The sequence below is a fragment of the Pseudophryne corroboree genome, chromosome 6 (genome assembly GCF_028390025.1).
Source record: "Pseudophryne corroboree isolate aPseCor3 chromosome 6, aPseCor3.hap2, whole genome shotgun sequence".
Classification (NCBI taxonomy): domain Eukaryota; kingdom Metazoa; phylum Chordata; class Amphibia; order Anura; family Myobatrachidae; genus Pseudophryne; species Pseudophryne corroboree.
In genome coordinates, this window is record NC_086449.1 from 698,345,185 (window position 1) to 698,366,892 (window position 21,708).

The window sequence follows — 21,708 nt, forward strand, 5'->3', positions numbered from 1 at the left end:
TTGGCCACAGCGACACTGAAATGTTGACATGATTAGAATGTTGACAAAATGTCCCTTGTGGTGACTTTCTGGTCCAGCGGTCAGCTGGTGAGGGCTACCGGCAGATCCAGCGGCACTTCCGGGGGTGAATATCCCTCATGCCTAACCCTCCCCTCCCACAGCCTAACCATAACTCTCCAATGCTGTTCTGTGCAGAATCTCTCACATGCAAACATTTTATGTCGCCTTTTGTAAACATGTCTACATTCTGCACATGCTGACATGTACACTGTTGACATCTATACAATTATTTCATCATTACTGTCGACATTGTGATGTTGACATTTTAAAGGGGTTTCAATTAAAGAAGAGCATGCAGTGCATAATGGGTGACCTCTGGTAGATCAAAGGGAAGCCTCTGGTCTTTCCTTACTGCAAAGCATGTAGCTCTAATCTACACTTAGGTCAATTCTTGTTCTCCGCACAGGTCTGCATGTGTATTAACCTTAGCGAGTATCATATATATTATATAGATGTTTCACACTATGTCATTTCTACCTTTACAAGAAGCTTTTCAAACACCTTGTGCGGTACTGTAATAGCGGATACCATTTCACGTGTTCAGTATTGGATAAGCCAGCAATACACATACAATTAGTAGGTATATTTTGTTGGTGAATTCAAATGTTATCGTGGGTCTGTGCGCCCGCAGACAGCTATTCAAATGTTGCTGCTGACAGGCGCAAGACCTTTATTTCAGCTCGGTACCCCCAAACGGCACTTTTCGCACAGCGCCCATTCAGTTAGTCGGTTTTTGATGCTTTACGCAGTATTTGCATTAATTCCATGGTATATGAGATTCATCAGGAGAGCAATACATAAGCATGACCTGAATAACACATGACAGATGAATAAGTGCTCCCTCAGTTACTGATCAACAGCGTTCATAGACTGAGATTTACCTCTGCTAGTGAAACAAATCCATTTTATGGTAGAACACCTGCATTGTAAAAGCAGTTTCCCACATGTCACACACTTAAGCTAGGTACACACTATACAATATTTATACCCATTTACCAATAATTGGGTGCTCGACCACTTTTTTTTTTGTAAAGTGTGTATGAACACTTGTTTCAGTGTTTTGCCGATACACTTGAAAAATCTTGCACACAAACAGAAAACCCTCATTCGGGCAGTAGCTGGCGTCACACAACTTCCCTGAAAACTCTTGGGAACGCCTGTGTTTTTCATGACCCTCACAGAAAACGGCCAGTTACCACCACCAACGTCCTCTTCCTGTCAATCAACCTGCGTTCGCCTAGCGCTGATTTATCTTGCAGTTTGGCCTTGTGTGTGCGTGTTATGATCTGTACACATACGTGGTCAGTTTTTAATCGTCTGCCTTGCGAATTTGCACAACCGCGATCAGGCCTGAATTAGGCCCATAGTTCAGATACTGGGGCTTCTATTTCCTGAAAAATCTTCTGGATGACCCACAAATCAGACTGTGTGTACCTAGCTTTAGGCAGTACTTAAACGTCTTGGGACACTGTGGTCTATAAAATTATCTCTATACATCCTACTAAAACCTGCATATTACTCTAGTCCCCAGTACTGTACAATAAAACCTGTAAGTACATTAGTCTGTGGCATACACTTGCGCCACAACTGTTGCTGCACCGTTATACCAGACAGATGCATATTACTCCAAATTTTCTCTCCTATCTTGGGCTGAGTATACACTTGATGGCATATCTTCCAAACCGGCGGATCAGATGATGTATCGTTCACATCTTCCAGTGTGTATACACTATATCATTAACGATGTGCGCTCCCGCGGGTCGTTACCGAACTCCAATATCTTTAGTTCCACCCTTGAAATCTAAAGATATTGGAGAAGACTGCATGCACCTGGGTGTGGGAGGATGCCGTCACTGATGATATCAGTGACGATATTGTTCAGTGTGTATGTCCGATATCTTTTCACTTCACAATGTCGCTTCTTATGCGCATCGTCACGTGTGTACCCAGCCTTACACCCTAATGATGGTTTTCTTTAACAAAACCTACATGTCCGCAGTCAGTGATAACCATCCACCTCTCCTGGATTGTCTCTGCCTATATTTTAAGACCCTTTTTTGGCAGTTAGTGGTCACGTTACTTTGCCCCACTGTCTTCATGTCCACACCTAAAATGGGCAAACATCTATGTGATGGTATAATTACCTGTATTTATATGTAGCTGCAGTATGTTTTGGCATGTGCATATATTAATTTCAACCCATGAGCTTAGTTCAGTTTCCCTAAAATAACGTCTGTAAGTGCAGCTATATGACGCACTTACGGACACGCAGATATGAGCAAGTTCTGGACGAGATCTCTGCAAGAGGGGCAAGTTCTGTTCCCCGCTTTTCTACGCCTTTGCAGTGTCAGCACGCCCACTTTGCCCCTATTTGAAATAAGCCCTAAGTTTTTTTTCATTTATTTTATTGTGCTAGTAAAGTTATATTATTTCTCATTACTGTATATCCATTTTTATGAATGACATGCTATTTTTCTGCTTGGCATACATTATGCAATTATCTGGGTGATCCACCTGATATCAGTGGACTGCCCAGGTAATAGTGCTGAGCACGACTGATCCAAAAATATCAATTGGTCGGATATGTGGAATCGTCCAGTATGTTCATCTGATGCAATATTTAATTTGCGCGTCGGCAGCATAGGGCAGTGTATGCGCTACTGCGGCTGTCTGAGGGATGTTTCTCCTGTTCCTTCACAACAGAGGGACTGATATACTGTATGTCTCCTCTCCTGTGAAGGGTTGGGTATGGGATCCCGACTGTCAGGATCCTTCTGGTCAAAAGACCAACAGCGGCATCCCGACTGTGATAATACCAACACTCTAACCCTTACCCTCCCCCTAACCCACCCCTTCCGCAGCTTACCCTAACCTCCCCCCTTCCTTTGCACAGCCTAACCCTGACCATAATACTTGCCGGCGGAATGTGTCAGGATGCTGACTACACCCCCCTATGATGTATAGCCAGGGTATATGATGGGTGTCTGGCTGCCAGATGACATTTCTGTCGGACTGACAGGCATTTTATCTGACATTGTAGGCCCAGCATTTATAAGAAGTTAAGAAACTGCTAAATGTTAAATAAATTAATAAATCCTAACCAGGATCACTTCCTTCCTCATAGGCTTAAGGGATGTGTGCTGAGTGATCTAGCACAGACCGCTCAGCACACATCTCTCCCCCACTCAGCGCGACGTGTGCGGAATGGAGGGGGGGCAGCACAATCTAGAACCGGCGATAGCAACGTGCGGGACCGCGCATCGCTATAGCTATACACACGGAGAGATCCGTGCTTTATTTCCTAGCAATCCAGTCAGATTGATTAGAAATTAAGCACGGATCTCTCCGTGTGTTCCCCCCTTTAAAGATATTGGCTTTGTTTTAAACCATTACATTTTCTCTTACGTCCTAGAGGATGCTGGGGACTCCGTAAGGACCATGGAGTATAGACGGGCTCCGCAGGAGATAGGGCACCTAAAAAGAACTTTGACTATGGGTGTGCACTGGCTCCTCCCTCTATGCCCCTGCTCCAGACCTCAGTTGGATCTTGTGCCCAGAGGAGAATGGGTGCACTGCAGAGAGCTCTCCAGAGTTTTCTGTGGAAAAAGAATTTTGTTAGGTTTTTTATTTTCAGGGAGTCCTGTTGGCAACAGACTCCCTGCATCGTGGGACCGAGGAGAGAGAAGCAGAGCTGGCTTGTAAAGTTGGGCACTGCTTCTAAGGCTACTGGACACCATTAGCTCCAGAGGGAGTCGGAACACAGGTCTCACCTGGGGTTCGTCCCGGAGCCGCGCCGCCGTCCTCCTCACAGATGCCGAAGATAGAAGCCGGATAGAAAAGGCAGAAGACATCTTAGGCGGCAGAAGACATCAGATCTTCATGAGGTAAGGAGCGCAGCGGTAAGCTGCGCGCCATTGCTCCCAGTCACACACACACACACACACACACACACACACACACACACACAGAGCAGCACTGAAGGGTGCAGGGGGGGGGGGGGGCGTCCTGGGCAGCAATAAACCTCACATTTTGGCACAAATACAGATGGATTAGACTGCGGAGGCAGTAAATCTATGATCCCCCGCCATTTTATTGAAAAATCACTGGGACCGAAGCCCGCCGTCGGGTGGGCGGGGCTTGATCCTCAGCACTAACCAGCGCCATTTTCTCCACAGAGGCTGCATGAGGAAAACGCTGGCTCCCTGGTCTCTCCCCTGCTGAACTCACAGGCTGGAAAAAAGAGGAGGGGGGCACATTAGCGACGCAGTGAGTGGGAATTGGCATATTATATATAAAAAAGCGCTATCCGGACATATTTTTCCAGTGTTTTTAAGCGCTGGTGTGTGCTGGCATACTCTTTCTCTGTCCCTCCTTAGGACCTGGTTGGGGTTTTGTCCCCTTATAGGTTAATCCCTGTGTGTGTGGGGTGTCTGTACGTGTGTGTCGACATGTCTGAGGCGGAAGGCTTCTCCAAGGAGGAGGTAGGGCAAATGAGTGGTGTGTCCCCGTCGGTTGTGCCGACTCCAGATTGGATGGACATGTGGCATATGTTGAATGCAAGTGTGGCATCTTTACATAAAAGGCTTGATAAGGCTGATTTAGGGGGGACATCAGGGGGTCAATCCTCAGATTGGACAGACTCACAGGGCCCGTCGGGGTCTCAAAAGCGTCCCTTAACACAAGACACTACTACCGACACGGATTCTGATTCCAGTGTCGACTATGACGAAGTAAAATTGCACCCTAGGTTGACTAAAACCATTCAGTGTATTATTGTGGCAATAAGGGATGTGTTGCATATTGTGAATGAACCCTCGGTCCCCGACACAAGTGTACACATGTTTAAGGAAAAGAAACAGATTATTAACTTTCCCACATCTCATGAATTAAATGAATTCTTTGGAAAAGCTTGGGAGACTCCGGATAAGAGACCGCAGATCCCCAAAAGAATTTATATGGCATACCCTTTCCCTAAGCAGGACAGGGAGATTTGGGAATCACCTCCCACTGTGGACAAGGCCCTGATGCGCTTGTCCAAGAAAGAGGCGCTACCGTCTCCTGACACAGCAGCCCTTAAGGACCCTGCAGATCGCAGGCAAGAAACTACCTTAAAGTGTATTTATTCTCATACCGGTGCTGTGCTAAGACCGACAATTGCGTCGGCATGGGTGTGTAGCGCAATTGCAGCTTGGACAGATGAGCTGACAGATCAATTTGATAATATGGATAAGGATACTATATTCCTAACTCTAGCCCATATTAAAGACGCAGTCTTATTTATGAGGGATGCTCAAAGGGACATTGGATTGCTAGCTTCTAGGGCCAATGCCATGTCTGTCTCAGCGAGAAGATCCTTATGGACTCGCCAATGGACGGGTGATGCGGATTCCAAAAAACATATGGAAGTACTACCCTATAAGGGTGATGTATTGTTTGGGGATGGGCTGACGGACCTGGTTTCCACAGCTACAGCAGGTAAATCAAATTTTTTACCATGTATTCCCCAACAGCAAAAGAAAGTAACACCCTATCAGATGCAGTCCTTTCGTCGCACAAGTCCAAAAGAGGTCGGGGATCCTCTTTCCTCGCCAGAGGTAAGGGCAGAGGCAAAAGAGCACCTGCTTCGGCAGGGGCCCAGGAACAAAAGTCCTCCCCGGCTGCTCCAAAACCCACAGCATGACGCTGGGGCTCCCCTGAGGGAGTCCGCACCGGTGGGGGCATGTCTTCGACTTTTCAGTCAGGCCTGGGTCAGTTCGGACCTGAATCCCTGGGTGTTGGAAATGGTTTCCCAGGGTTACAAATTGGAATTCGAGGAGGTGCCCCCGCGCCGATTTTTCAAAACGGCCCTACCAGCTTCCACATCGGAAAGGGATGTAGTGTTAGCTGCAATTCAAACGCTGTGTATACAGCAAGTGATGATCAAGGTTCCCCTGCACCAGCAGGGAAGAGGTTACTACTCAACCCTATTTGTGGTCCCGAAACCGGACGGTTCGGTCAGACCTATTTTGAATCTGAAATCCCTAAACCTGTACATAAGAAGATTCAAATTCAAAATGGAATCTCTCAGAGCGATAATAGCCAACATGGAGGAGGGGGAGTTTATGGTGTCTCTGGACATAAAGGATGCGTACCTTCATGTCCCCATATATGCCCCCCATCAGGAATACCTGAGATTCGCTGTACAGGATTGTCATTACCAATTTCAGACGTTGCCGTTTGGACTCTCCACGGCCCCGAGGATTTTCACCAAGATAATGGCGGAAATGATGGTGGTCCTGCGCAAGCATGGAGTCACAATTATCGCATACTTGGACGATCTCCTGATAAAAGCGAGATCAAGGGAGAAATTGCTGAACAGTGTGGCGCTCTCGTTGAGAGTGCTCCAGAAACACGGTTGGATTCTAAATCTACCGAAGTCACCGTTGATTCCGACAACTCGACTACCGTTCCTAGGTATGATACTGGATACGGAACAAATGAAGGTCTTCCTCCCAATAGAGAAAGCCCAAGACATACAGAACATGGTCAGAGACCTGCTAAAACCGAAAAGGGTGTCAGTTCACCAATGCACTCGAGTTCTGGGGAAAATGGTGGCGGCCTACGAGGCCATTCCCTTCGGAAGGTTCCATGCAAGGACTTTTCAATGGGACCTTCTGGACAAGTGGTCCGGGTCCCATCTGCACTTACATCGGAAAATAACTCTGTCCCCAGGGACCAGAGTGTCCCTCCTGTGGTGGTTGCAAAGTGCTCACCTCCTGGAGGGTCGCAGGTTCGGAATTCAGGATTGGATCCTGGTTACCACGGACGCGAGCCTCCGAGGATGGGGAGCGGTTACACAGGGTAAAAAATTTCAGGGTCTTTGGTCAGACCAGGAGTCCTGTCTACACATCAATGTGTTGGAACTCAGGGCCATTTACAACGGCCTTCGACAAGCAGAGAGTTTTCTTCGAAACCTACCGATTCTGATTCAATCAGACAATGTCACAGCAGTGGCTCATGTGAACCGCCAAGGCGGGACAAAAAGCAGAGTCGCGATGGCGGAAGCCACAAGGATCCTTCGCTGGGCGGAAAATCATGTAAGCGCTCTGTCGGCTGTCTTCATTCCGGGAGTGGACAACTGGGAAGCAGACTTCCTCAGCAGACACGATCTCCATCCAGGAGAGTGGGGACTTCATCAAGAAGTCTTTGCAGACGTAACACGTCTTTGGGGAACTCCTCAAATAGACATGATGGCGTCACGCCTCAACAAAAAACTTCGGAGGTATTGCGCCAGGTCTCGGGACCCTCAGGCAATAGCAGTGGACGCTCTGGTAACACCGTGGGTGTTCAAATCGGTCTACGTGTTTCCTCCTCTTCCTCTCATCACAAAAGTGTTGAGGATCATAAGACGAAGAAGAGTACGAACGATACTCGTTGTCCCAGACTGGCCTCGAAGGGCCTGGTACTCGGATCTACAAGAGATGCTTACAGGAGATCCATGGCCTCTTCCTCTGAGGGAAGACCTGTTGCAGCAGGGGCCCTGTGTATTTCAAGACTTACCGCGGTTACGTTTGACGGCATGGCGGTTGAACGCCGAATCCTAGCGAAAAAGGGGATTCCGGAAGAGGTCATCCCTACTTTAATAAAGGCTAGGAAGGAGGTGACGATAAAACATTATCACCGTATCTGGCGAAAGTATGTGTCTTGGTGTGAGACCAAGAATGCACCTACGGAATATTTTCATCTGGGTCGTCTTCTCCACTTCCTACAGAAAGGAGTGGATATGGGCCTGAAATTAGGCTCTGTTAAGGTACAGATTTCGGCCCTCTCGATTTTCTTTCAGAAGGAATTGGCTTCTCTTCCAGAAGTCCAGACGTTTGTAAAGGGAGTGCTGCACATCCAGCCCCCTTTTGTGCCTCCAGTGGCACCATGGGACCTGAACGTGGTGTTGTAGTTCCTAAAATTACACTGGTTTGAACCGCTTAACAAGGTTGAGTTGAAATTTCTTACCTGGAAGGTGGTCATGTTATTGGCCTTAGCATCAGCAAGGCGAGTGTCAGAATTGGCGGCTTTGTCACACAAGAGCCCCTACTTGATTTTTCATGTGGATCGAGCTGAATTGAGGACACGTCCGCAATTTTTGCCTAAAGTGGATTCTTCGTTCCATATGAATCAACCTATTGTGGTGCCTGTGGCTACAAGTGACCTGGAGGATTCCAGATCCCTGGACGTAGTCAGGGCCTTAAAAATTTATGTCGCCAGGACGGCTAGAATTAGGAAAACAGAGGCTCTGTTTGTCCTGTATGCGGCCAATAAGATTGGCGCTCCTGCTTCGAAGCAGACTATTGCTCGCTGGATCTGTAATACGATTCAGCAGGCTCACTCTACGGCTGTATTGCCGGTACCAAATTCGGTTAAGGCCCATTCCACTAGGAAGGTGGGCTCTTCTTGGGCGGCTGCCCGAGGCGTCTCGGCATTACAACTTTGCCGAGCGGCGACTTGGTCGGGGTCAAACACTTTTGCTAAATTCTACAAGTTTGATACCCTGGCTGATGAGGACCTAGCGTGTGCTCAGTCGGTGCTGCAGAGTCATACGCACTCTCCCGCCCGATTGGATGCTTTGGTATAAACCCCATGGTCCTTACGGAGTCCCCAGCATCCTCTAGCACGTAAGAGAAAATAAGATTTTAAACCTACCAGTAAATCTATTTCTCCTAGTCCGTAGAGGATGCTGGGCGCCCGTCCCAGTGCGGAAACTCTGCAAGACTTGTATATAGTTGTTGCTTACATAAGGGTTATGTTACAGTTGACATCGGTCTTGGACCGTTACTGTCGTTTGTTCATACTGTTAACTGGTTATGTATGTTCCAGGTTACATGGTATGATTGGTGTGGGCTGGTATGAATCTTGCCCTTGGATTGCTAAATCCTGCCTTGTATTGTCCATCTCCTCTGGGCACAGTTCTCTAACTGAGGTCTGGAGGAGGGGCATAGAGGGAGGAGCCAGTGCACACCCATAGTCAAAGTACTTTTTAGGTGCCCTATCTCCAGCGGAGCCTGTCTATACCCCATGGTCCTTACGGAGTCCACAGCATCCTCTACGGACTAGGAGAAATAGATTTACCGGTAGGTTTAAAATCTTATTTTCTCCATTTCCTTCCCATTTAGTGAAAACCAGATAATGTTCTGTCCGTTTTATTTATTGTGTCAGCCTCAGGGAAGGAATTCTTGTTTTATAAGTCTGTTCGGTGTATTTATTGGATGACTTTCCCTCCTTCCAGGATATCCCAGATCCATCTCATCTGTCTTATGCAGCCAGTTGGAGGACCTATCCTCTCTTCTTCGGAACGGCCATCTTTGCCTTTGAGGGCATCGGAGTGGTAAGATGCTGCTTTGGGTTGGTGACCTGTTTAATGGGAAACTACAGAATGCTAATTGAGGACCATGGGGGACCTCTGTGTATAATGTATCTATGTATGTTACAGCGATGCTAGAAAGTTTGTGAACCCTTTAAAATGTTCTGAATTTCTTAAATATGTTCAGATATTTATCGATGTCCTAAAACTAACCCAATGTGAAATAACATACAAAATGTATATACTTTTGCAATGATTTATTGTACAAAATTACTCCACATTATATTACATTTCTTTTTCAGGGTTCATAGTCTCCACTGGGAGAGACATTGGGGTCTAGGTGGCTGGATAGGACCGAGCACCAAATAGTTAAAGCTTTTAGAGCTCCCAAGATGCTCCGGTCCTCACCCCCTTTACCACGCCCCCAGCCCATGCTATTCAGTTTAGTTTTGGTGCTGGTATTATATTATATTTCTCCGGCTGGGTCCACAGGTTATCCGCAGGATAACAATGGGATATGATGAAGCGACAGCGGATTTATACCAATCGGTTAAAGCTTTCCCGGCCTCCCAGCATGCAACGGGCCCGTCCATATATCCTCGCCTCCTTGCTCAGGCAAATCAGTTTTTTGTTTGGTGCGGCAGGAGCCGGACCATGGTCAGAGGGCTGCTGGTTCTTAGCAGCCCTAAGCTTTCTTATTTTATTTTTTATAGTCTTGCTATTTTTCTGAGTGATCTTTCTAAACAGCGTCTTATGCGTACCTTAGAAAGAGTCGCTCCAACAACTCTCCGCCGGGTCGTGACAACGCTTACCCACGAGTACAGTGCTGTTTCGGCGGGCGTCTGTGTCGGATATACTGGCAGGACCAGCAGATGTTACCAGGTTGTGGCCGGAGCACGGGGAGAAGGTAAGGCATCGATTCCGCTTAGAAGGGGAATACGGACACAGCTGCACCGTTTTGGGAACAGTCGCTGGAGCAGCTGCCACCTCGGGTGCACCAGCGCTAGGCCTTAGGGATCAGAGGCTCCAGGATTAGTATGAGGCCGCGATCCCTAGGGTTGATGTCAGCAGAGGGGAGTCAGACGCTCTCCTGGTCGCCCCTCCCCCCAGTTCATGACCAGTTTCCTCCGAGTCTCCCGCCATGAACTGTTTCCCGCTTCCGTCTCAGACGATGTATACATAGGGGACCCAGTCGCAGCATAGGCGGCTGTGTGACTGGTGCGTCCGTTTTTACAGAGAGTCTGTGTTTACTATAGGTTCATGGAGCGGCAGTGTACACTAGCAGAGTCTGGATCCACTCAGCGTTCGCTAACGCATTGATCGATCCTGGAAGCGAGGTGAGTCTCCCTGTATCCCACTCTACTGAGTACGGGTTAAACAGCACTAAGTCTCTATCTACCTTTTGAGTATGAATAGTTAGATAAGTGCCTATTGAGTCTGTATACATTTACTGTTGTTTCTTTCGCATTTGCGTCTGAATACGTTAGATCTGTTTAACACATGATGCAGCAATATGTTCTGCTACATACTTAAAATGTAGCTGTAGTTGATGATGTGCTCATATTGCTTATTATACTAATGTATAACATGTGACTGACTGCTAGTGTGATTGCTGACTTTACTATATTTCTGTCAGTTTGTTTATTCCGATCCTCAATGCCGGTGCATGGGTAGGGTCGGATTGTATGTCATTTTAAAAAAAATGTAAGTGATTGCAGTCACAAATTGTGTAGTACACTGTGGAAGTGTTGATTATTTATCATGTCTAAGAGTGGCAAAGGTGAGGAAGGTACACTCACAGCAACACCAACACTCATATCATGTTTGTCTTGCAAATCTGTGTTATCCTCTCAGGATATGGTTCAGGATGGTTTGTGTGCAAATTGTTTTTGGTTTCATCAGGGGTTAATGAAAAATACAAGGCAGATTCAAGTACAGATGTATCCACCTTGGGCTATGTTTGCACAGACTTTATCCAGTATAGCTGAACGGATAATTCCTCCAACTCCTGTACCAGGAATAGGTTATACAATTAACCCTTACATGCAGCTCCCCACCTATGGTATATCATTTCCAGCAGCAGCTTCTCAAAAGAAACAAGCTGATAAACCGGTGGTAAGTATATTTTCACCTTCACAGGCTACACATGATTCAGATGAGGATTCATCGGAAGTTGAAAGCTCAATTAATTCAACTTCGGCATACGAAGAGGAGGAGGAAGGTTTCAGCTCAGTGGATATAGCTGAGTTAATTAAAGCAATGAAAGCCATTCTATCCTTAGAGGATTCAGCAGAACCTGTGTTAAAAACCAAGGCACCTGTGTGTAAACGTCCCAAAACCGTTAAAACTGAGTTTCCAGGGTCAGATCAGCTGACGGAAATTATGGAAGAGGCTTGGGCTATACCCAATAAGAAGTTTAGAATTCCTAAGAAATTGAATTCCAATTATCCTCTTCCAGCTGGGGATTGTTTAAACAGGGAGGTGGCTCCTAAAGTAGATACGCATGTAATTCGATTAGTGCGAAAATCTACATTACCTCTCTGCCTTCAACATCATTAAATGATGTCACGGATAGGAGAGTGGATGGTTTTCTAAAAAAAACATTTTTTTTTCCCTGTCTGGGGCAGTCATAAGGCCAGTTTTGTTGGGGTTTGGCAAGATTACTAGAGGATCTTAACCATGAAGGCTCCCTTTGTGACGCACTCTTTTCAAAATGTATATTATATCAGATTTAAAAAAATAAACTTTTGTTAAGCTTCGTTAAAATAGGTTATTTGTATTTAGGCTCAACATAGAGTAAATATTTATCAGCCTGACAAAATAATGATACCAATTCTAATAACTGTTTTGGGTAAGATCGAGTTATTGTTCTAATTTTACTTATTTATTAATTTGAAAGAATAGGTACGATACCCAATCCCACAATGATATTTCCACCAGTTTTAATCGGCACAATTATTTGCTCGTGTTAAATATTTCAATATCACCTTCTCTATTCAGGATAGGTATTACTCATAAAATGTATATGTTCAGCAATAGTAAAGATATAAACCATAATAAACAGGTTCAAATCAAATAATTGAGATCTATCTTCTTAAATTATGATCTCTATATGACCTGATTATAATACGGCTCCCTGCCTTGCGCTCTCACATATGCACAACAGAAGGTGGTTTGTATGCACCACTATTTTGCTCTCAATAGGTCATATATGTGGCGCTTCGGAAACAGACCTCTGGTGTCTTAGTAAATTGATCTAACAAGCCCCAGCATTATATATTATGGCATTGTAATTTAATGGAATGTGTTCCTTATTATAATGCCCTCAAGTGGCATTAATGATCAATTCAGAGGATAAAGTTCAAGGAACAGTATGTTTCACAGCCAAATTATTTCACATGACTCACAGCAAAATAATTTGATAATGGTTTTCTGCTCCTATAGTAAAGATGCCTTGGATTAAAAATCTGCATAAGGAGATAGCTGTGCCTGCTAATTTTCAGTAACGGGAAGCATCCCTGTGTTAATTGAAGTACGACCTCAGAATTTCGACTAAGCACATCCTCATTCCATATGTAATAGTCCAGCCAAATAATTACCAATACTGTGAACTTGTACCAGAATAAATCCTCCTATGATAAATTGCAACTGTATCAAACCAAATCTGAAAACAGTATCAGCTTCGCTGTGAAACATGTGTTGCCATATGCCACAGTTGAGCCAATTTCATAGCATGACTGTGTTTTCTGTTTACAACAACTTAAGTTCCAATAGTGTCTGTTTCAAATCAATACATACCATTTATCATAGACATAACATGACAGCGGTTTTGAGCTAGGACTCCACTGACATCAATCAATACATAGCATATTATATATCATCAGTCTCCAATGAATTCCGCTATAATTCCTAAAAATTATTGAAGACTTATGTCAGTGATCTCATTTGCGCGCACTAATGAGCAAGTTTTCATAATGCATCTCTGTTCCTAATTGGTTAAACCACTTTCACGGTTCTTGTGGAGCACAGTCAAATTCAACTACTTTCAAGGCTCCTATAAAGCACAATCACCCTCTGTATTTGGTTTCGGGCAGTAAATTAGTGCAATATATGATTATTTCTGACATACTTTGTCAATTGATTGCACCTGAAAATTGTACCTATATGTACACAGATATAGAATAGTAATTTAACTCTGAAAGATAGTGTCCCGGCGTTTGTCGAGCTGCATTCCCCTTCTACTTTTGCTCCCATGTGTCTTTCGGCAGTGAATGAGATCAATGAGAGTGGGGAGAACGCTCACACCGGGACGAAAGGTGAATAGTGCGAGCCGCTTCTGCTGTCCCTTACTACAATGGTCCCTTTCCCTGTTGTGTATTCACATTGCAGGGAAGGGCAGACCGTGGTTCCGGGATGAGAGAGCTGCCCTAGAATACCCATTGAGAGATTACCTTTTAGGAGAGACTGCTTGATTTAGCAGAGATTCGTGCAGGGAGTCCCGCTGTCAATTTATGGAGCTCCATGCAGGGAGCTGTCTTCCTAAGCTAGGCGCTGGGTAGCGACAGCATGCCGCGATTTCAGAAGTATCGCCCGCCCACCGATAACATACGTTTCACAGATGCTTGATCACATCGGAGCCATCAGGCCAGCCATGGCTTCAGCTTGGATGGCAAAGGCAGTGGCTGCCTGGGCTGATGCATTGGAGGGGGATTTTTCTATAGCTTCTACGGAGCAAAAATCCCATATAGCTCATATAAAACAGGCTGCAATGTTCCTGGAGGAAGCCGCATTGGATATAGGTACTATTGCCTCCAGGGCATCAGCTTCAACAATAGCTGCTCGCAGAGCAGTTTGGCTACGTACGTGGAAAGCTGATTCAGAATCTAAGAAGGTTTTGGAATCATTACCTTTTTCTGGAGATATTCTTTTTGGTAAAGAATTGACAGATATTCTGGAGTCAGAAGCAGACTCCAAGAAGGTCAAGTTCCCTTCCACATACAATTTCAAACCTAAAGTTCTGGCTTTTTGTCCCTTTCGGTCTCAAGGAAAAGCTAAAGGAAAAAGTGAATGCAAGCAGCCCCAATACAACAAGTCTGGTAAGACTAAAAAGCATTGGGCTACCAGAGGACCGGTTGGGAAGACAGATAATAAACCATCAGCCTGATGATGCGGGCCTCCACCTGGGGGACCCCAGGGTGGGGGGCCGACTTATTCAGTTTGCACAGATCTGGCAGCAGTCTACAACAGATGACTGGGTGCAGGAAGTGGTATCTCTAGGTTATGCTTTTGCCTTCAAGAAGTACCCTCCTCAAAAGTTTTTTTTGTACCAGCCCGTCTCGGGTAGAGACGAAGACCAGGGCTTTGTTAGAGGCAGTTCAGAAATTGCTTTACTCAGGAGTAGTTGTTCTAGTTCCTCCTACACAACGGGGACAGGGTTTTTACTCCAACCTGTTTTTAATTCAGAAGCCAAATGGTTTTTTTTGTCCCATTCTCAATCTCAAAGTACTGAACAAATACATTTGGGTACCTCGGTTTCACATGCAGACATTACGTTCCATCATTTTGGCCATGGAGCCAGGGGATTATATGGTATCCCTGGATATTCAGGATGCTTATCTACATGTTCCTATAGCACTGTCCCATCAGTGCTATCTCAGGTTCACTATCCTCCAACAGCATTTTCAGTTCCAGGCCCTACCTTTTGGGTTAGACACAGCTCCCAGAGTATTTACCAAGATTATGGTGGTAATGGCAGCTTATCTCTGCCAGCAGGGGATAAGAATTTTTCCATACCTCGACGATCTTTTAATCCTGGCACAGACGCAGGAGTTGCTCTTATGTCATCTGCGACAGACAATAATGTGTCTGCAGAACCACGGGTGGCTCATAAACTGGGCAAAATCGTCTCTGGTTCCGTCACAACTGTCGAAGTCAAAAATATTACATAAAGAGAACATACAAACTACACACATTATAAGTCGCTATACTTGCAAATATGTGCAGCGAACACAGCAATATATGGTAACACACGCATTTACACAGACATGCCACACAGATGGATTCGACACTAATTTCATACAGTACATAATTATAATAATATCAAGCGCCAGACATCATGATGATTTAAAATTATATATAAGGAAGTAATGTCATGTATGTGTATTATTTGAGCGAACAAGATAGACCGGTCATGTTTACTATTGAAGCAACCAGATTGATGTGTAGATTCATTTGATGCTTGTTGTGAAGTTGTGGGACATTGCAGCGGATAATTATGATTAAATGTATAAAGGCTAAAATCACTCTTATTAGGACAGTGGACAGGAAACTCATGCCAGCCCTTTGGATGTCTTCAAGGCTGAACCTGATTACCATATACAAAGGGACTGGTGACTCATCGTGAACCCCTCCCCCAGAAACTAGATAACACATTGATCACACAGGAGCTCAGTTGCTTTTTGGTCTCAGAGGATGATGGACTTGCTGCCAGTTCAGTTCCTGTATTTATTTACAGAGAGAAAGAGACATAAGATGCATTGGAGGGAATGATAATTGTATCGCTGGCCTGTAACTGTATGTAACTGGATGTATGTAACTGTATGTATTAACTGCTTACTGTATGAGTTGTAACTATAGGTATACTGTACATTGTAATATATATTGAATCCATATCCTTTTAATAACAAATATATACATCAATGAGCTTTGGAACTCAGATAATGTGTGGGTGTATTGTTTTCTCTTATGGGATGCAGTGTTTTGCTATGTATAGCGCACATTCATGGGATATGGTAATAAGAGGTGCAGGCGTTTACAATATATATTAGAGCGGGCATTTTAAATATTTGTGAGAAAGCAATTTGGCATTCTTACAACGGATGACTCACTTGCGGGTTGTACTGTATTCAGGTCTTCAGAGAGTAAGTTTACCTCTGAACAAGATATCCAAGGTCCAGTCAAGGATTCAGGACTTGTTACACAGTCAAAAGGTATCCATTCATGCAGCAATGCGGGTGATGGGTTTGATGGTATCAACGTTTGACATGGTGGAGTATGCACAATTCCACTCAAGGCCTCTGCAGTGTCTGATTCTTGCCAAATGGAATGGGTTGCATCAGACGATAAAAACACAGACTATGGGGTATATTTACTAAGGTCCCGATTTTGACCGAGATGCCGTTTTTTCTTTAAAGTGTCATTTCGGTAATTTACTAAGCAAAAATCTCGGCAGTGATGAGGGCATTCGTAATATTTTGGAAGTCCTAGGAGAAAATCACGAATCAATACACCATCGGTCAAATACGCCTGCAATTTGGTAGAAATCGGTAATTTACTAAAAAGTGCAAATCACAAACACTGCCGACAATAGCCAAACACTGCCGTGCTGAAATACAATTCGTGAAAAAGTGCTAAAAAAAAACAGACCTGCTTTTTTATCCCGTGTTTGGATAGGCATGCACGGATCCATGAGATCCGTGCATGTTTATCAGTGGGAAGGGGATGGTAAAGTGTTATTTTCTTTAAAAAAAAATGCGTGGGGTCCCCCCTCCTAAGCAAAACCAGCCTCGGGCTCTTTGAGCCGGTCCTGGTTGCAAAAATATGGGGGGGGAAATGATAGAGGTTCCCCCATATTTAAACAACCAGCACCGGGCTCTGCGCCTGGTCCTGGTTTCAAAAATACGGGGGACAAAAAGCGTAGGGGTCCCCCGTATTTCTGAAACCAGCACCGGGCTCCACTAGCCAGATACATAATGCCACAGCCGGGGGACACTTTTATATAGGTCCCGGCGGCCCTGGCATTACATAACCAACTAGTCACCCCTGGCCGGGGTACCCTGGAGGAGTGGGGACCCCTTCAATCAAGGGGTCCCCCCCTCCAGCCACCCAAGGACCAGGAGTGAAGCCCGAGGCTGTCCCCCCCCCCCCCCCCTATCCAAGGGCTGCTGATGGGAGGCTGATAGCCGTTTTGTAAAAAAATGAATATTGTTTTTAGTAGCAGTACTACAAGTCCCAGCAAGCCTCCCCCGCAAGCTGGTACTTGGAGAACCACAAGTACCAGCATGCGGTGGAAAACCGGGCCCGCTGGTACCTGTAGTACTACTACTAAAAAAATACCCCAATAAAAACATAAGACACACACCTTGAAAGTATAACTTTAATGCATACATCCACCCCTCCATATACACATACTTACCTTATGTTCACGCGAGGGTCGGTCCTCTTCTCCATGTAGAATCCATGGTGTACCTGTGGAAAAAATTATACTCACAAAATCCAGTGTAGAAGGCTCTTCTTGTAATCCATTTGTAATCCAGGTACTTGTCAAAATAAAAAAACGGACACCCGACCTCGCACTGAAAGGGGCCCCATGTTTTCACATGGGACCCCTTTCCCCGAATGCCAGAAACCCCCTCTGACTTATGTCTAAGAGGGTTCCATCAGCCAATCAGGGAGCGCCACATTGTGGCACCCTCCTGATTGGCTGTGTGCTCCTGTACTGTATGACAGGCAGCACACGGCAGTGTTACAATGTAGCGCCTATGCGCTCCATTATAACCAATGGTGGGAACTTTGTGGTCAGCTGTGAGGTTACTTTCGGTCAACCGCTGACCACAAAGTTCCCACCATTGGTTATAATGGAGCGCATAGGCGCTACATTGTAACACTGCCGTGTGCTGCCTGTCATACAGTACAGGAGCACACAGCCAATCAGGAGGTGGGGGGCAAGTAAAGTCACACAGATAGGTATACCGTAGGGACACAAGTTAGTTACATGTCTAACGTCTAGTCAGTCAATGTTCAGGAGGTCAGTCCTCACAGCTCAGTAAGGGGACTGTGTGTGTGTGTGTGTGTGGGGGGGGGGGGGGTTTATCAAGAGGCTACCTGGCTGGGTGCCATTAAAACCATGATGTCTGATATGTCATCTCAACGCACTGCTAATGCTCAAAAATCTCAGCAATTGCAGCAGAATGTTGCAAACCTGGCTGCAAGGGCTTACCAGCCCCCCCCCCCCCCCCCCTCCTCTCTAATTCAGGACCACAAAAACGTGGTTTGCCTGCTTTGCTCTCAGATTCAGATGAGGAAATACTGGAGTAGGGGGAGGAATTGGAACCTATTACTGGGGATTCCCCTTCTGCACAGGGTATTGAACCCCTCATTTTGGTTATACGGGATGTGTTAAAGCTCCCTCTAGAGGGCGCTGCATCACAGTAGTAGTTTTTCTTCACACAGAACAAGCCCAATGTCACTTTCCCTGATTCTGCAGAGTTAGATGACCTATATAGCCTTGAAAAATCCAGATAAAAAATTCCAAGTGTCAAAACGGCAGAAAATTCTGGGAAGAACCCCCGGCTGTGGACGTTTGTTTCTCGCCTATCCAAGAAGGTGGTGCTGCCGGCCCCCGGGCTCCTTAACCATGAAGGATCCTGGAGATGGGAAAACAGAGACTACACTGAAGTCTGTCTACACAGCAGCGGGTATATCTCAAAGACCGGTCATAGCAGGTTGCTGGATGTCTCATGCCATTCATACCTGGATTACTCAGATTCAGGAGGGCCTCTCGGGGGATATGCCCCTGGTCACTACAGTGACTCTCCTGAAGCACATTCAGGACACTGCACGTGTCCTGTGTGACACTCTCTCAAGGAGATAGGCAATATTAATGCTAGGACCACTGCTATGGCAGTGTCGGCGTGCAGGGCTTTGTGGTTGCGTCAATGGATAACGGACACAGAATCAAAGTGCAGTGTCGAAGCTCTTCCCTTTTCGGGGGAATGGCTCTTTGGGGTAGAATTGGATCCGTGAATTTCTAAAGTTACTGCAGGGAAATCCACGTTTCTCCCCTCTGGGGCCCCGCTGGCTAGGCGTTCCTATCTGCGGCCGTCTTCCCTGTCCTTTCGTTCTAACAGGTTTAGATCTAGGGCCAGAGGTGCCTCTGACGTGGCTAGAGGCACCAGAGGTAAGACAAGAAAACCAGCGATCGCCAGTTCTCAGGAGAGCACCGGTACTGCTTCCTCTAAGGCCTCAGCATGACGGTGCCCACCCACCCCGAGGAGATCTTGAGGTGTGAGCTCGGCTGTATCACTTCAGCTGCATCTGGGAAAGTTCCTGCCGGGATACCTGGGTCAAGGACCTCATTTCTCAGGGCTACAAGCTGGAGTTCGACAGTGCTCCTCCCAAACGATTTTTCAAATCAAACTTGCCAGCTTTGTAGGATATGTACGTTATGCTGCAACAGGCCATCCTAAAATTGGTACAATTCCAAGTCGTTGCAGTGCTGCTGCAACAACAGGGACAGGGTTACTACTCCAACCTGTTCGTGGTACCGAAACCGGACCGTTCAGTAAGGCCAATTTTGAATGTAATATCCTTGAACCCTTACCTAAAGATTTTTAAGTTCAAGATGGAATCCTTGCGAGCAGTAATTGCGGGCATGGAAGAACAGGAGTTCATGGTCTCCCTGGATATCAAAGACGCCTATCTCCATGTCCCTATTTGGCCACCTCACCAGGCTTACCTGAGGTTTGCCCTGCTGAACGATCACTACCAGTTCCAGGTACTACCCTTCGGCCTGTCCACAGCTCCGAGGGTGATGGCGGAGATGATGTTCCAACTCAGGGTTCAGGGGGTCAATGTTGTCCCTTATCTGGACGATCTACTGATCAAAGCAAGATCCAGGGAGCTTTTATTGCTCCATATAGAACGCACTATCCAGCTTCTGTCACACCTTGGTTGGTACTAAATTTACCATAAGTCCCACCTGGAGCCCACTCAGAGGCTCTTATTCCTGGGGATGTTACTGGATACTGTTACCCAAAAAGTGTTCCTCCTAGAGGACAAGGTGAGAACACTTCAGGAGATGGTCCGCATGGTTCTCCGGCCTCCTCGGGTATCCATCCATCTTTGCATAAGATTGCTGGGGAAAATTATTGCCTTGTACGAGGCAATCCAGTATGGCAGGTACCATGCCAGGACTTTTCAATTGGATCTCCTGAGCAAGTGATCCGGATCACATCTTCAGATGCACTGGATAATTCGGCTGTCACCTCAGGCCAGGGTTTCTCTCCTGTGGTGGCTGCAGTCATCCAACCTACTGGAAGACCGAGGTTTCAGAAATCAGTGTTGGATCCTCCTTACGACAGATGCGAGTCTTACGACGTGTGTGTGAGGATGGGAAGCTGTCACCCAGGGGGCTCAGTTCCAAGGCATGTGGTCAGCCCACGAAGCCTTCCTTACAATCAACATCCTGGAACTTCAACCGATCTACAATGCTCCGCTTCAGGCCTCTCCTCTACTCAGGGATCACGCGATCCAGGTACAGTCGGACAACGCCACAGCAGTGGCGTACATCAATTGACGAGGGACAAAAAGCAGGGCCTGCATGCGAGAGGTGTCAAAGATACTCCTCTGGGCAGAAAGACATGCAAGAGCACTGTCCGCAATATTCATTCCGGGTGTGGACAACTGGTAAGACGACTTCCTGAGTCATCACGACCTCCTCCCGGGAGAGTGGGGGCTTCACCATCAGGTGTTTTAGTAGATCATCGACCGGTGGGGTTGCCCACAAATAGACATGATGGCTTCTCGACTCCATGAGAAGCTTCGTTGGTATTGCTCATGAACAAGGGACCCTGAGGCGAGGGCAGTAGATGCTCTGACTTCGCCATGGCCTTACCGGCTGGTCTACCTGTTTCCTCCAATTCCATTGCTCCCAAGGGTGCTCAAGCGAATCAGGAATCAAAGAGTCCAGGTAATTCTGATTGCCCCGGATTGGCCTCGGAGGGCGTGGTACGCGGATCTTCTGGACATGTCCGTTGAAGACCCTTTGCCTCTACCACTGAGAAGAGATCTTCTTCAACAAGGTCTGTTCATCTACCCGGACTTACGGCAGCTTCGTTTGACGACATGGAGGTTGAGCGGAACATCCTAACTCACAAGGGCCTATCCAAAAAGGTTATTGCTACCGTGGTGCAGGCCAGGAAACCTGTGACGTCAAAACACTATCATCATATCTGGAGGAGATATGTCTCTTGGTGTGAGGACCGCACATATCCGCCTGCGGACTTTCACTTGGGACGGTTTCTCGGTTTCCTGCAGGCTGGTGTGGATAAGGGCTTGTGTCTTGGTTCCATTAAGGTCCAAATTTCAGCTCTCTCAATTTTCTTCCAGAAGAAATTAACAGTATTGCCAGAAGTTCAGACCTTCTTGAAAGGGGTGCTTCACATTCAACCTCCTTTTGTGCCGCCCAAGGCACCCTGGGACTTGAATGTAGTGTTGGACTTTCTACAGTCCTCCTGGTTTGAACCTCTGTCAAC

General features: G+C 46.2%; 1 protein-coding gene across 2 annotated transcripts in view; it reads left to right on the forward strand.

The window, feature by feature from the left end:
• The window catches only part of LOC134933262 (proton-coupled amino acid transporter 1-like), a 155,015-nt gene that overhangs the window by 49,993 nt on the left and 83,314 nt on the right, over positions 1–21,708 (forward strand). For both annotated transcript variants that reach the window (XM_063928330.1, XM_063928329.1), the window contains exon 8: positions 9,320–9,418. In XM_063928330.1, the coding sequence (XP_063784400.1) occupies positions 9,320–9,418 (99 nt within the window). The remainder of the gene's footprint in view (positions 1–9,319; positions 9,419–21,708) is intronic.